This window comes from Girardinichthys multiradiatus, chromosome 24, assembly GCF_021462225.1.
Source record: "Girardinichthys multiradiatus isolate DD_20200921_A chromosome 24, DD_fGirMul_XY1, whole genome shotgun sequence".
Classification (NCBI taxonomy): Eukaryota; Metazoa; Chordata; class Actinopteri; order Cyprinodontiformes; family Goodeidae; genus Girardinichthys; species Girardinichthys multiradiatus.
Window position 1 is genome coordinate 3721049 of NC_061816.1, and position 17441 is coordinate 3738489.

Here is a 17441-nt window from a genome sequence, read left to right on the forward strand (position 1 = left end):
ACCGCCTGATTGACTTACATAGTAATTTACAAAGCGATTTGGATCACGTCTCAGACTTAGATGTGCCATGTTCTCTCTTGCCTGCTTGATGCAGTGTTGAATGACCAGCGTAATATGAATGATAACCAATCAATCTTAGAGGTTATATACATATCTCTGGAATAGTTTATACAAATAAAATTTATCTCAGGCTATGTTGTGATATCACCGGTCTGAAGTGTAGTCTTATGACGGTCTTTCCATAGACGAAATTTACAGGAACGTTTTGGTCCGATTTAATTTCTATATTGATATTTTCAATATGTCTTCTGGAGACTGGAAGGTAGTGGGCGGGGTTAAACGTCTGAGTAATCATATCACTGAATGTGCCTTGTACTTTGACGGTCCGCAGTAAAGGTGCAAAAGTGTCGCCTACTATTTGTGGGCTGACCACGTCGCTGTAACAGTATAGGTGATAGAAACCAGCCTTTATATCCGCCGGAAAAGGAGCCAGTTTTGGTTCAGAAACATGAATCCATTCCCCTGGTTTCACGCCAATCATATAAGCTAGAGTGCTGAAGAAGCGTATTTCATACGGACTATTTGCTTGAAATGCAAATCTCTTTTGAACTTTGCTGAATTTAATGCGTATACCCGATTTCAATTTTTCGAAAAACATGTCCATCTCTGTCTCGAGTTGAACAACGCTGTTATAGTAGCCACTTCTGATCCTTTGCGTATTGATCTCCACATCACCAACCTTCCTCCATTCAAAGTAGGCATCATAATCCGGTAAATTATGCCATGTATGAGGGTATGAAATCTCGGCTAATGCAACCATCCATTGGCCTTCTAAATCAATATGTTGAGCTAAATTTACACGGAAACTTGAACTGGTATTATTTTTAAACACTTCCATGCTAGCATTAGATGGAAGAGTAACGTAAAAGCCATCATCCTCTACCTGACGGTTCATGATGCTGTGTCAACTGTGAGGTTTAGTGCAAACCTTTTTTATACGTTTCGAAGTTCATCAAACTTGATCCAACTGTTGAATTTCTCAGGCCAGTTTTTCCAGCTTACAAAAACCTGTTTGACTCCCTTGACCGTACGTCGTTTTAATATTTTTTCCACTTGATACATCTTGTCGTTAAATATTTTTACTTTTTGAAGTTCCTCAGCGTAAAAGGAACCCTCGATAGGTTCTCCATCCAAATCTTTGAGTTTGTATACAGGAGGAGAACGGGGTATCCGGTCATAGACTGTAAACACTTCATCCGTAAAACTCTGTTCGTATTTTTTGTCAAACACTCCACGGACCTTGGATATTCTGACAAGATCCCCTTGTTTAAACGTTGTCACTGAGTCCTTGCAATATCTGTTGGACTTGACATCATACAGATTCTGAAACACTTGAAAGGCATTTTCTGGGGTCACTTCCATAGGGCTCATTTTAATGCTGGAGTGGTAGGAATGGTTGTAGCTTCTAGCTAGGTTTTGCAGTACATCGACGTACCGCCGGGTATTGTTAGCTGTAAAATATCTCCACATCCTTGTTTTTAATGTGCGGTTAAATCTCTCGATCACTGAAGCTTTTGCTTCACTCGCTGTGGCAAAATGTTCAATACCGTGTTTCTCCATTAAAACTTTAAATTTCTTGTTAAAAAATTCTTTACCGGCATCAGTCTGAAGTTTTTTGGGAATCTGGCTTTCTGTAAAAACTGATTCAAATGCCTTTACCACCTCAGCGGCTGTTTTCCTCTTCAAAACTCGTACATACGCCCTTTTTGAAAAGATGTCAATGACTGTTAATAAATAATTATAACCATCATTTTCCATGGCCAGAGCTTGCATGTCACAGAGATCAGCCTGGAACTGCCTCAATGGTCTGGTGACAAAAACTCTGTTTCTCGGGAACTTTATTCTTGCAGGTTTATGTAGAGTATAGGTATCTTCTCCTGATAAAAAATCTTTAACTTTTTCAACCGCAACCTTCTTTCCCGTTTCATCTTGCATAACCCTCCTCAGCCTATCTACACCCCCAAAACTTCCCGGATTTGAAGGGCTATAATATACTTTCTTCATCAGCCGTCTTCCTGCCATCTCTGCCGATTACTTGTTAAATAATGAGAAAAAAACACACAGGAGGGTAGATTTATCCTTATTTTTATTTTTTATTTAATATAAACAAAAAACAACCAGAAAACAAAATCAGATAAAATGCAGATGAATTCAAACACTACTAGCTTTTTTTTTAAACAACACTTTTTGGGAAAGGTTACTATGTTCCTACTTTAATTGTATTTAATAGTAAAAAAGAAAAAAGAAGAAAAATCATATAATGCAGATTAACTAAAGTACTGGAATACTAAAAAAAAAAAAAAAAAAAATGATACAACAACAAGTCATCAAACATGTGAGATCAGTTTGTCAGTCCATAGCACTCTGAAACAGAGTTAAGTTGTTTGAGATGTTTCTCATCGACCATGCGATCATAAACGTGCGCTATTGCACTGTGGATGCCTTGTACCGATTTCAGTTCATATAAAACCGTCTTGGCAATCGTCTTAACTCTGAAGTCATCCGCTTGTATGCTTCGAAGTACCAGAAGATTCTGAATAGCAGGAATGAGTTTGGGGGTTACGAGTCGTTGTACGATGCGTTGAAAGTTGACTTGGTAATAATCCTCCCCCAGTACCTCCAGGCAATGGTGTTGACGCTGGCTTGGGTGGTTCGTTATACATCCATAGCAGGTTTCTCTGAGATAGTTCAAAGAGGTTATGTTGAATAAATGAAGTATCGCTGTTTTCACCGTATTGATGAGGGTGGTTGAGAACCAACCGTCAATTTCGTCCTCCTGGTTACTCTCATCCTCTGCTGAAGGCTGAGGGTCCTCCATCGGTTCCAGGGTTTGTGTAGGGGCTTCGGTAGAGGGTGAGTAGCCGGTGGCTACCTCCTCCTCCACGACCACCTTCATGTCTTCAGGCAGGACATTCGCGTCTACAGACTCAGCCATGAATAGCGGTGATGGTGAGCAGAGGTCTGGAGAAAGCGGTGGATATTTCATGTTGTATCCTGTAGGTGATGCAGGACTGTAGTGGTTTTCTGAGAATGAGGATGTTGAGGTGGATGGTGAGAAGAGGTCAGGGGAAGGCGGATGATATGGTCCAATGTTGAAGCTTTCATCGTGCTCAGGAGAGAAGTGGATCTCTGCTCGGTGGTTGTAGAGATCCCTGTATGGTGTCGGTCCACTCATTCTCATGATACGATTCTCAGTGTCTGTGAGCTTGCAGTTATCCCCCCGTATATATATCATAGGAAGGGGCGTGTCCTCAGAAGAGGGTTCGTTCTAAACGTAAAACAGGAAACGTCAGCGTTTTTTTCACTGACATGACATCGATCCAACTTCGTGACTTTTGGAAAAGGTCGGAAAGACGATGTCCAATTTCACTCATCTTCTCTGCCCAAGCTTCAAACGGCAGAGCCAGCATTGTCTTGAATACGCCGCAGTCCTGATTGAAAGCCTCCAACACAAACAGATCTGAGGGACTCGTCCGGTTGTTCCTGCGTCTGCTTGCCCGAAAAGACCAGCGGCCATTTGCTGTGGTTTTTGACCCCCACACTGCGCTAAAGAGAGGTTCTCTCTCAGCTATTTCAACATCGGATGGTATATGAAACATTCTCGCCCGTTTTACAGGTCGAGGAGACAGTTCATTTTCTTCTTCTTCTTCTTCTTTCTCCCTCTCCTGCCTTGAGACTGTTTCAGGGCTATCATTAAGGTGCGGGATTGCAAGCTTTAACACAGCCCAGTCGCTGTGGGTGAGTGTACACAGAGCCAGTGATCCATTAAATACCTCGTCTTGATCCAATTGATACAGGCAAAGCTCTCCTATTTCATACATGAAAATATAACCCCAGCTGCCAACCAGGCCATATGGCTCCAAAGACCATTCTTCCTGCAGAGTCTTGAACGGGGGTCTTTGTACCCTGCAGATGTAGTATGTTGATTTCTTAGGAGCATTCAATTCACGGGATGAATACTGGTAGACGGTCACTGGGGTTTCGCACAGAACTGACATACCTCTTGGCCGAACCGAGGTCTGATTTTCAACCATGGTTGTTGAAGTTGATTTTGGATCCTCATCATCGGTAGAGTATGTCACGACGGGAATTCCGATAGGTATCTCCGTTGAGGAAGTATATGATGCAGTTGCTTGTTCATCATCATCATCTTGGCACGCGTTGCGTTTCTCCTCCGCTTGACGATAAACTCTCTTAACTCTAGCCATTGTTGAACGGGTGTCCTTTTTTTTCCAACGAATGCTGCATGTAAAGTGCAGAGTTTTATCTCTGTATTTAAAGTAAACACTAAGGCACGCCCTATTGTTTTCATTGGGTTATTCAAGGTTTAACGATGCTTACAAACACACCCCCTCTATTTTTAATTGGTGCTGATGCCAAACAGTTTCCGATAATACCATATTTGTCTTGTTCTATTTATAACAAACACACCCCTGTGTTTTAATTGACTCATTTAAGGTATTGCCCCTAATGACGACAACCAATCAGCATCCACTGTTACGCCCCCCTTGGACACACCACCTGCTTGACCACGTGACCTCCTGCCCACGTGGCAACCACATGGCGCCCATATGCCCCCCACCGGAAATCCCGCCCTCACCGGAAGTCCCACCCACCTGTCAAAAAGTTTGATGAAAGGGTGTACTTAAATTCTCTAATGAGAAAACAACTCTTTCTCACACATGTCTGTGTTCACATGTGAAGCAGTGTGTGATGGATGCTAAATCATGGAAATAATCAAACCATTGTATTATTGTGATGATATGAAATGATCTTGTTAGATGATATTGGAGCTAAAATCAGTTGTTCTTCCATCCAGTTGAATCATTCTGTATCACCTTGTGTCACATTAGTTCATCAGAGTTGGTGCTTCTGCAGAGCTTAAGGTGACTGCACATGTAGGCAAGTCATGATGCTGATTCAAGGATTAGATGTCAACTAAATAATCCAAACTAAATCTGATGGAAAACATCATCTCTCACTGTTATCTGCAAACATCAGTGAAATCAACAGCTTCTAAAGTACATTTGTGTTCATTCAAAATGATCATCAGTCTTATTATCAGCAAACTGCTCCACAGTCTCCTTCAGCAGCCACTAAATGTCATCAACAATACAAGATCATCTACGTGCTGCTGTGATGAAGTCTGATGATGAGAACAAGATGAATGTTTTAGAGGACATTTAATGTGGATTACTTGATTTATGAAAGGTCCTTGAATGCACCACCATGGCCTGTATGACCATAAAAAGCTTTCTAGAAGCTCAGAAATGATGAGCTGAGAATAAAGCTGCTGCTCTAAAGGGGTTCCATCATCAGTTTAAGACTAGAACAAATAAAACAAACGACAAGAAGATAAATGAACTTGTTTCTCCATCAGCAGTTCTGACTCTGATCCAAAGGAAGAAAGTTTGTCAGGATAGAAGATCAGAACACATCAAACACTGTTCTACAGAAAAACTTTCTGATTATTGTTCAGTTCCTGCTACCAAACCAAAACATCATCCCTTATTAATGATCATCAGAGCTAATTATTAATCCATCATTAATATACGGTTTACAGTGAAACCAGGAATATTTGGATCCTCTTCAAACAAGAGCCACTGTGAGACACTTTAGAGTTCTGAGCTTCAGGGTTTAACTTTAAATACATTATTAGACTAAGTTTGAATTCACTGTTTTTCCTTCAGGATCCAACAGACCCTCAAACCAGAACCAGAACCAGAACCCAGCTGTGTGTCCTTAAAGAGTGATGATTCATTTGGTCGTGTTATTGATTTTAAATCACAGCAACTTTCAGCTGCAAAGAGGTGAGCTCTGTTGTGGAATTTTCTTATCAAAGTGGGTAGAAGTTGACTCATAACAAGAGAAAATCCGGACTTTGTCTTATAAGTTTTATTCAAAGGCATCAGCGTTTGAAGACCCTGACACTGAGGTTAGTCAGTGAAACAGAGCCCCGATCAACATTTACACACAGTATTTATACCCGAACATGACAGTGTTATCTCAACTTCAAAGAGTCTGTGTTTTATGACCCCAGACCCTTCTCGGGTTCAGAGGTGACAAAGTTATCTGGGAACCCATCTGTCCTTCCCAACACATCATCCTAACTGTGGGGTTTAACCATTAAACTTCTGATAATGGCTTTTACAGCTTACTCCCTAACACAGATGTTCACAGAAGTGAGGTAACCCAAAGGTCACACACTTTGGAGCACTTAATAAAATAATTTCCATCACACTCCTTTCTTCTGATTACAAGATAATCACAACTAAAGGAAATTCTTCAAAACCATCACCCCTCTCAGCTAACAGATAACCCAAAGCCATTCTAGTTTGCAAACTCATCGTTCTAATAGCTTAGGCTGATTGAAGTATAAGTTGTTACTGTAGGTAGTAAATGAGCTAGATAACATACTCCAGACCAAGTAGCAGGCAGATACAGATATGATCTATTTCCACACATCCAACCCATGTTCTGAGGACATGAGAACCCATCTCTACTAGGAAAAGTAACAAGAACCCTGGTTAATTTACCTGCCATGCCATACAATTAACCTCCATCCGGTAAGGCTGTAAGATTAAGAGTTAACACAAAGGGATCTGGAGCCAAAGATTCTGAAATAGTATAAGGATCAGTTCTGATAGGACATGACTCAAATTTATGTCTGTTGATTAAAGCACATAAAACAGATATAATAGCTTCGCAACCTACTGTCTTCCCAAGGAAATAAGGTGTACTTTCCTCCTGTGTAATACAAATACAGCAAAGACACATTGTCTTTGCTGTACCTTTCCCAAAATGAACACAAGAGTTATAAAAATACTTGCAATACCAATCATTAGCATCAGAACAGACCATCTTCCATTTAACTGCATCGTGACCTTGAAGTGGAATGTCCTTTCTTCTGGTACTGAAAGCAAACAGTTTTTTTTTTTTTCAAAGAAAACAAATTATAAACACAACTCAAAAAACAAAAAAACTAAAATCCTGCTGTCTCTCCTGAGTGGCTTCAAAGAGTCTGTGTTTTATGACCCCAGACCCTTCTCGGGTTCAGAGGTGACAAAGTTATCTGGGAACCCATCTGTCCTTCCCAACACATCATCCTAACTGTGGGTTTTAACCATTAAACTTCTGATAATGGCTTTTACAGCTTACTCCCTAACACAGATGTTCACAGAAGTGAGGTAACCCAAAGGTCACACACTTTGGAGCACTTAATAAAATAATTTCCATCACAGCTCTGTCTAAATGTTTTAACTGTATGAAACTGAACTGATTCAGTTTGAAATGTTTTGATTCCACATTTTTCCACATTTTTATTCCTATTTATGAAACTGTTTGTTTTTGCTGGAAGCTTTTCCACAAATCCAGTCTCCAGTGAGTTCAGGGTAAACATTGTTGGAGGTGTTTCTAAGTGTCTGTAGTTCACCTGTTGGTCCAGCAGGGGTCAGGCTGATTCCAGCTGAAGACATAATTCAGGTTCACCATTTTAAAGAAATAATCAATGACAAAATAAGTGTGTTCCCAGTTCAGACTCTAGTGGATAGTGGATGCACAAATGTTTAAGACAAGATTTTTACTGGTGGTGTAGATATGGAGAAAAAACTAAATAATACACTTGTAGAAATACCTGAACTTACTGACTAAGGTCCAGATTTCAAAACTGATGTTTTCTTTTATTAAAAGAATCATGTTTTCATTGAAATTAAAGAAAATACTTTTTGCAAACACCTTGTTTTAGCTATGCCAGTTATTATTATTACTATACTTATTATCATTTGATATGATTGTTTTGTTGAAAATGAGACTCTGTGTCACAATGAGATTTAACCGCATGAATGGAAGTGGGATAAAAATCTGAATAAAAATAAATAATCTAAAAGCAAAAGTTAAAACAATGTTTGTCATAAGACTTCAATAATTTTGGAAAGACAATAACTGTTCAAATATTCTACATCTACTAAAATATTTTACAATGAAGCCGATCAAGAACATTTATTTAAATGAAATTCAAATGTCCACAACTGAACCACTGGTCCACAATCTCCTTCATGTTCCTCTGGATGTTCAGTTTAAAGTTCTTGTAATCAGCAAGTGGAACAACTGAGCATTTAGAGCTCTGAGAAATCAGCCATGTTTCAACACAGTTACCATGACAACTCAGACTCTGCTCAGGTAGGAACTTCCCCTCTGGGGACAGCTGTCCCTGAATGGGAAAAGACACGTAGCTTTTGGAGCAGGACACCACATGGACCTTCGTCTTTGTCTGTTTGTTGTTCTACAGAATGTGAGCTAATGCTTCCTGGTTCCTCCACAGAGTGGACCAGCAGAACTCAGAGGTTCCCAGTGGTCCGTCTGCCCAGCAGCATCAAACACAGCTGGATTCCATATTTATGGTCTGTACATGTACAACAACTACTTCTCCATCGGTTCTGTTCACAGTCATCTCCATGCTGCACTTTGTAGACCAGAGGACTGTCAGTCTGTCCAACATGGACCTGATGTTTGGCTCCATAATCTCAGTCTGATGTGTCCTTCATATATTGTTCTGTTCCAGCTGCTGGAGGACAACATTGTTACTTTTGTGAAGAACGAGCTGAAGAAGATCCAGAAGGTTCTGAGTCCAGATTACCCAGAAGGCTTAGAGAGTCAGTGGGGGGATGAGGAGGTGTTGGAAGGTGAGGATGAAGAAAAAAGGAGGAGCAGCAGAGAGGCTTTTGTTAAGATCACACTGAACTTCCTGAAGAAGATGAAGCAGGAGGAGCTGGCTGAACGTCTGCAGAGCAGTAAGAGGATTTCTATACAGATTTAACCTTCAGGATAAATGCTGAATTTATTTGAGTCTCAAGAGCAGAAAAACAGATATTTAAATGCTCTATTTAGAGGAAATTGTTTCATTGCTAATAATATTTTGTCTTCCTTCAGGGTTTTTTCCCTCAGTTTTTCAACATAAACTTAAATCTGATCTGAAGAAGAGGTTCCAGTGTGTGTTTGAGGGGATCGCTAAAGCAGGAAGTCCAACCCTTCTGAACCAGATCTACACAGAGCTCTACATCACAGAGGGAGGGACTGGAGAGGTCAATGATGAACATGAGGTCAGACAGATTGAAACAGCATCCAGGAAACCACACAGACCAGAAACAACCATCAGACAAGAAGACATCTTTAAAGTCCCACCTGGAAGAGATCAACCAATCAGAACAGTGATGACAAAGGGAGTGGCTGGCATTGGGAAAACAGTCTTAACCCAGAAGTTCACTCTGGACTGGGCTGAAGACAAAGCCCACCAGAACATCCAGTTAATATTTCCATTCACCTTCAGAGAGCTGAATGTGCTGAAAGAGAAAAGGTTCAGCTTTGTGGACCTTGTTCATCACTTCTTTACTGAAACCAAAGAAATCTGCAGCTTTGAATCCTTCCAGGTTCTGTTCATCTTTGATGGTCTGGATGAGAGTCGACTTCCTCTGGACTTCCACAACAAGGAGATCCTGACTGATGTTACAGAGTCCACCTCAGTGGATGTTCTGCTGACAAACCTCATCAGGGGGACACTGCTTCCCTCTGCTCTCCTCTGGATAACCACACGACCTGCAGCAGCCAATCAGATCCCTCCTGAGTGTGTTGGCATGGTGACAGAGGTCAGAGGGTTCACTGACCCACAGAAGGAGAAGTACTTCAGGAAGAGATTCAGAGATAAGAAGCAGGCCAGCAGGATAATCTCCCACATGAAGACATCAAGAAGCCTCCACATCATGTGCCACATCCCAGTCTTCTGCTGGATCACTGCTACGGTTCTGGAGGATGTGTTGGAGACCAGAGAGGAAGGAGAGTTGCCCAACACCCTGACTGAGATGTTCATCCACTTCCTGGTGGTTCAGACCAAAGTGAAGAAGGTCAAGTATGGAGGATCTGAGACAGATCCACACTGGAGTCCAGAGAGCAGGAAGATGATTGAGTCTCTGGGAAAACTGTCTTTTGATCAGCTGCAGAAAGGAAACCTGATATTCTATGAATCAGACCTGACAGAGTGTGGTATCGATATCAGAGCAGCCTCAGTTTACTCAGGAGTGTTCACACAGATCTTTAGAGAGGAGAGAGGGCTGTACCAGGACAAGGTGTTCTGCTTCGTCCATCTGAGTGTTCAGGAGTTTCTGGCTGCTCTTCATGTCCATCTGACCTTCATCATGGATGGAGTTAATCTGATGGATGAAGAACAAACCATTTCTATGTGGTCTAAGTTATTTAACAAACCAAATCTAACAAGTCTCCATCAGAGAGCTGTGGACGAGGCCTTACAGAGTCCAAATGGACACCTGGACTTGTTCCTCCGCTTCCTCCTGGGTCTTTCAGTGGAGACCAATCAGACTCTCCTGCAAGGTCTGCTGACAAAGACAAGAAGTAGCTTACAGACCATTGAGGGAACAGTTCAGTACATCAAGGAGAAGATCAATGAGAATCTGTCTGCAGAGAAAAGCATCAACCTGTTCCACTGTCTGAATGAACTGAATGATCGTTCTCTGGTCCAGGAGATCCAACAGTCTCTGAGTTCAGGAAGTCTCTCCACAGATAAACTGTCTCCTGCTCAGTGGTCAGCTCTGGTCTTCATCTTACTGTCATCAGGAGAAGATCTGGATGTGTTTGACCTGAAGAAATACTCTGCTTCAGAGGAGGCTCTTCTCAGGCTGCTGCCAGTGATCAAAGCTTCAAACAAAATTCTGTAAGTTCTGACAGAATTTGGGTTTTGACACCAGGAGCTAAAACCAGGAAAGAGTGGCTATTGTCCTGGATGTTCTGCTCAACAACTAAGGATTTATTAGAAACTATAAATGTTAATGTTTGACAGCCAGTTCTCTTAAAATAAGCACTTGTCAAGTTGTTTAAGAATCTATTTAACATGTTTATTCCAGAAGACCCAACTGACACTTAGAAACTGGAACCAAAATGGTTCCTTTCATAAAAGTGCAACAAAACTGGTAAAATTTAATTATTTTTTTCACTTTTAACAAATAAATTCTGTTCAGCTTCTTAAGACTTAAACATTGTTTTAAAGTTTATGTTTACATTTGTTATTTTATTAATTCATTTCATTTTGCCATCAGAACCCGCGTTTTTCAAAAGGGAAACAATAAAATATTCAATATCATCCAGTGTTTAATGGAATTAGCCTTAAACAAAAAAAAACAACAGTAAAAAAAATGGATCAGTTTGATCCACAAGGCGTCCCAACGGTAGCTGACTTGTCGACCAAATTGGTTGACCACATTTTGAGTCACTAAATTTCAAAGAAGCGAGAGCTTACCTAACTCAAACTGAATGAGCTGAATTATGTGATGCTAAAAAGATCTGCCAAATGACACTGTGACGGTAAATGTGTTTGTCTTCCCCTCCTCAAACCAGGAAGTCAAAATAAAAAAATATGAAACATAACATCATCACAGTTTTTGGTTAAACTTTGAAAGGTATGGCTACTTTTTTGACATATTTTGGTGATCCAGACCTTACTAAACAGAATTATGACCCTTGATGCAGCACAAAAACTGTAATTATATGTTTAAATACTTTTTTTAAATGTAGTTGACCAAATGGTTGATTTGTCACTTCATGGTATGGGTAGCTAATGTAATTAACATTAATAATGTGCTGTGAAATCAACTGACTCGAACCAACTAGTTTATCTGTTTCTGTAAAAACTACCCATTAGGTGTTAGTACATCATGATGATGGGGAAAGCATTTTCCTACTGTCAACCAGTGGAGCAAGGTGTCTAAAATAAAGATCACTACCCCATATCCATCAGTCATCCCTGCTTACAATGTGCCAAAGGGAGGAATTGACTCTAGCTATGTCCAGGAGAAGGTATATTCCCCTATTTGAATACACCCTTGACCTATGCATTGCAAATTCCTGGCTGGTCTTCAAGAAGGACTGTGGCCTTCTCAACCAAAGATTTATTTATCCTAAACGTTTCTGCCTTGCAGATGCCCACAACTTTAACCAAGCCAATAAGCCAGTATCCAAAGTTGCAATCCAAAGATACATCCTATGCCCTAAGGCTTTATCAAGGTGGAAATGAGAGAAATGCAATGTTTTCTTGTCTCTGAATACTAACCAGGAATGCTTTGTAGCATATCACCAAAAGTAAATATCTAATGCTCAAAAAGCAGTATTATAACACCTGACACTGTCAGTTATACAAAATAAACATCAGTATCAGTATCAGCCAAAATTGGAATCGACCAGAAAACTGCAATTTTTGCACCCCTAGTTTTATTCCATCAAAATTGTTCTTTTTCATTTTTATCTCTGTCTCTTCAGATTGAAGAACTGTAACCTCTCAAAGAGAAGCTCTGAAGTTCTGGCCTCAGTTCTCAGCTCCCAGTCCTCCAATTTAAGAGAGATGGACCTGAGTAACAACAAGCTGCAGGATTCTGGAGTGGAACTGCTGTCTTCTGGACTGAAGAGTCCACACTGCAAACTGGAAACTCTCAGGTATCAATGTCTGGTCTGGACAGCATGTAGAGAGAGAGAGAGAAACTGATAAACCTATTTTCTTTGCTACTACTTGTTTTTCTCTTGATAAGAATAAGTTTAATTATTAGAACAGTTTTCTGTTTGTGGTGCTCTCTTTTACCTTTATCACAATAAAGATCACAAAATATTGTAAAGTCCATATTCCTCATCTGTGAAAGATGTAGAGCAGCTAAACACTTTTACAGTAGTAGTGCAACAAAAAAGGCATTCAAAACGTGCATTCCAGCGAGTGAGAGAAACATATGATGGAGTCCGCACAGTTATCCAGTAAAGTCACCCTTTGGAGCAACGATGAGGTGCAAGCTTTTTTGGCGATCAAAGGATTTCGGTTTATATCTTCTTGGAATTGAAGAAGAACCCCTATCAAGCTCACAAATACGACACATTATGCTTTAAAGACACGCCTCCAGGAGGTGTTCCCTTCAGTGGAGCGAAAGCGGGTCTATGGAAATGCAACACACAACGTGCAGAGCCGTGCGGAGCTGTTCCTGGCTGGCCAATTTGAGCCAGTGGAAAAGGAGCATAGGTCCTTAATGCAACGTTCTGTATGGCAACTTTTAAAAGTAACACCAAAACAAAACAGAGAGGACTCCCAGCTGTCACTAATCTCTGCTAATACGGAACATTAAGGTTTCTCATGCAGCTACACTGGAGAAAGAAATGAACTAGAAGATTTAATGAACTAGAAGATTATGTCATTGTACCATCTTTCATCGGCATTTAGGTTCATAGCTGCTCTGCAATTAACTGAATTCCTCACCTCAAACAACTTCAAGTTTGAATGTAAACATCACTGGTTCTGGAAGAAACAAAATCAGCTGAGGTTCAAAGGGCTACATGCAGTATCCCATCAGCCCAAACTCTGTACATCTCATGAAATGCAAGTTTTCCCAGCAGCTGCTCCTGCTGCATGCAGGAACAGCTGGGACACTAGGCTGTTGAAAAAACAAAACAACTATAAAGTGATTGAAACATGTTTTATTCTCAATTATGGTCACAGTCTGATTTAGACATTTCTAAAGATCAACTTGGATCGTGTTCAAGTGGTCCTATTGTTGTATAATCTATCCAGGCATTGGTCATGCCTGCCGCCATGTCTTCCGCCACTACTGTGGATGCAACCAAATCTCGAGTCTGTTCTATACTTTCTACTTCACTTAAAATTTAGAATAAGACTGTATAAATTGTATTCAGAAAGATTATGTGTTTGCTGCTGACCAACGTAAAGCAAAAAAAGAACATGTTTTTATCATTTATTTTTCTTGATTGAAGTGTAGTGAACACCCAGTGTTTGAAGGAGGAGTAAATATGCATCAGAACATGTGGTCCAATCTGGAATAGTGTTATGTGGAAACATCATTTAGTTTTCCACTATTTGCAAACAGCTGCAGGATATTTTCTCTAAAACAACAACAGGTCGTGTTTGCAGCTCAATCTGTACAGATTAAAACATCATTCAAAGTTTAAGTGGGTCACAGAACATAGAAATTTGTCTAAATCACATTTTGTTCTGTTTTAAGGTGCTCTCAGGTCTAAACAATTTTATCATATTATTTAATCATGATGAGAAAATAAGAGTCCATATTAATATGAAAGCTTAACAATTATTATTTATATCAAAGCTGAATTGATCCTGTAATGGTTAATTTACTGTAGTAAAACATATGACCTTTATCTTCCAAAGCAAAAGCAGCTCCTCTAAACTCATTACTTCATCTTGGTTCTGCATCTGGAAGCACATGAAAAACTTTTTAAATTTTCACCATAATGAATCTCACTGGAACATTTCTGACAAGATCAAGTTAGAATTATTTATTTAATGAGTGTTCATTTAATAAATTAGGTCTGAACCTTGTTACTTATTGGTTACACATAATCACCATACTCAGTCTTCAAGCAGCCCAATCTGATCCACTGGACACAAAGATTTTATGGCTGCTGCTTTGTTCTGACTCTTTTCCAGCAGTAACCTGGTCTGGTGGGTAAAGCTGCTACTGAAGGGCTAAAAGACCAAAAGTGTCTCGTTCAGGGGGAGTCGCCGCATGCTGTATTTAAAGGACTTCATAACATCCACATTACATTACATACAATCAGAGGACAATTTGTCGTCTTCATTTAAGAACCTGAACAGTGACAGTTCAGAATGTAGTTGAATCTAATTGCTGGTATCTTACACTGTGTAAATGTTTGCTCAGTGGTAGCGCCAAATAATAAGCAGGCATACAGAAACAGATGATAACCATACTAGTGCAAAACATTATGGAGATATCATGAGCCTATAGTTGGCATAATGAAAATGATTTTGTTTACATTAGGGATGAGTGATTATATTTCTCTTCCATGAATCATAAATAACAAGATGAGCGTGATAAAATAAATCACATTAACCATAAGGCAATAAACTCCAACTGAACACCAAAAACTGACAGTATGGCTGGGATTGTTTTCTTGTTTAAACATTTAGTTTTATGTTTGGTTCAATGAGATCATAAATCAAATAAATATTTAGTTTAAATCCTAGTGACACATATTTATTTTGATAGTTAAAGTAATTATGATTACTAGAGCAGTTTGTATTAGACCTTTTTTGGTGGTGGTGAGGGAATTACAGGGAGTAATCCAATTCTACAAATGTTATTCCTATTTTTTTCAATTGTTTTTGATGCAGATAAATCTGAATCCGGTTTCAGGTGGGTCCAGTGGCCCCGCCCAACCTCTAGCTCCGCCTCTGATCTTTTAAAAAGTGATTAAAAAATACTGGGATTAATTTTTAAATATGTTTTTTTAATCATCACTTTTATCCTCACAATAAATATCAGAACATATTGTGATAATCCATATTCCCCATGTCTAGTGTCCACTACGGTATCCTGCAAGGGACACAAGTCTCTGCTCTTTTCCTCTCACTCTGACGACTTTTGTTAAAACTATATAGCACATTTGGTGGTGTCATATTCCAGAGGTTTCCCCTTTCATTCTTCCTTTACAGAAACACATCAGTCATTTTTCAGTAACTGAGAAAGGTTTAGAACAGGGGTCCCTACATCCCTAAGAATCAGTGGTCGAATGTTTAAGTGGATAAAACATGTTCCATCAGAAAGACAAATACAGGTAACAATTGGACAAAATGTTTCCGATAAATTTTTTATAGAAAGCGGGATGCCACAAGGGAGCGTAGTGAGTCCTTAATTATTTTCTTTAATGATAAATAATATGTTTGATGATATAGATACGGTGGTGGGACGCTCACCTTCTGCTGATGACGGGGCTTTGAGGACAAGAGGGAAACATTTAGAATATATAGTTAATAAATTACAATTATCAATTAAGACTGTTGAAAAGTGGTCAAATAAGTGGGGATTTAAATTTTCATTTGATAAAACAAACATGTCATTTTTTACTAGAAAAGGTGTAAATTATGATATTTTACTCAAATTATTTGGACAAAAACTTGAAAGCGTAAAACATTTTAAGTTCCTTGGCATCTGGTTTGATGAAAGAATAACATGGAAAGTTCACATTCAAAAAATCAGAGATAAATGTAAGATATTAAACATTATGAGGTGTCTAATTGGAAGAGACTGGGGAGCAGATAGGAAATCATTTAAGGGTATATACACACAGGATTGATTAAATCAGTATTAGATTATGGGAGTATTGTTTATAATTCTGCTTCAAACACATCTATAGAAACATTAAAGATTATTCAATATTAGGCAATGAGAATTATTACTGGAGCATTTAATAGATAGGAGAGCCACCATAAAGTATCAGAATGGATCAGTTAGCTTTAAACTATTCGTCAAAATTTAAAAAGGCATGAACAAAACCATTCAATATAAGAAGTGCTAAAACCATGCTGGGAAAAAGACAAGAGGCAAACAAAAAGTTTTGGTTGTAACATAAGTCAGAAAGCTGGGGGGTTGAAGCTGTCTGCGCGTCCGCAGTTGAGCTCCAAGAAAGCGGTCAATCTTCGTCCCTTTGCCTCCTTGGCGAAAGGGAAAAAAAACGATCTGACCGTCGGCACTCGACTAAAACCAAATAAAAGAGGGAAGCGTCTCCTTGAACTCTGTGGTTCTGGTTACGTGTTAAACTCACGTCTTCGATCGGCAAAGTGAAATCTCTGGCCTTCTTATTCCAGAAACCTCAGTTATGAATTTTTTGTTGGCCAACAAAGGAGAATAAATGAAATCCACTGGGGACTCTTCTCCAGATGGTGCTTCCGTTGCGTGGTAACCGTGTCCTGGTCTCCAGCTGAAAACGAGTGTTCAAAATGGACGCCTTCCTAGTGTCTTGTGACGTCAGACTTGGGACGCCCCGTCATATCAGTTGTAGTGTCCAACGGGATCTGTAGGAACGGACTGTCCTGGATACAAAATGGCCGACAACGCCAGGAGGCCTGTTGGCGTCCAGCAACGTGCAAATGTTTCCAATATTCAGGAAACAAATGGTCCAACACTGATAAGTTACTAGCTTGGGAGCTCACGCTTGCTGACAGTACAGTGACTTGGTGGTGCACAGATGAGTGAGTAAAAGAAGATGAGTTTGTCAAAAATACATAAAGTTAATTATGAAAATCACACATTTAAGATGAATGGACAGAAGCATACACTTTCCTTTGACCTTCAGTAGGGTCTAAGGTCAGTCTGCCTTATATGTTCTGAATCAGTTGGACTTGTAAAGATTTGAAATCTAAAGAGACATGATGAAACCAAACATATTAGATGGAAAAGAAGGACAACAACCTAAGGAAAAGTTCAGCAAATTGCCCTGCCTGCCACAAGCAACAAGGAGAGCAGAACTGTTCTACCAAGATGTCCTGACCCAGCTAGACTGAGCCATTCAAA

At 39.7% G+C, this 17441-nt stretch overlaps 1 protein-coding gene across 6 annotated transcripts in view; it reads left to right on the forward strand.

The window, feature by feature from the left end:
• Positions 1–17441, forward strand: part of LOC124861406 (NACHT, LRR and PYD domains-containing protein 4-like) — a 328592-nt gene that overhangs the window by 292886 nt on the left and 18265 nt on the right. For 3 of the 6 annotated variants that reach the window (XM_047355138.1, XM_047355142.1, XM_047355139.1), the window contains 5 exons: positions 5751–5870; positions 8381–8459; positions 8621–8849; positions 8989–10780; positions 12379–12552. In XM_047355138.1, the coding sequence (XP_047211094.1) occupies positions 5751–5870; positions 8381–8459; positions 8621–8849; positions 8989–10780; positions 12379–12552 (2394 nt within the window). The remainder of the gene's footprint in view (positions 1–5750; positions 5871–8380; positions 8460–8620; positions 8850–8988; positions 10781–12378; positions 12553–17441) is intronic. The other 3 variants (XM_047355141.1, XM_047355140.1, XM_047355143.1) reach the window with 3 other exon arrangements.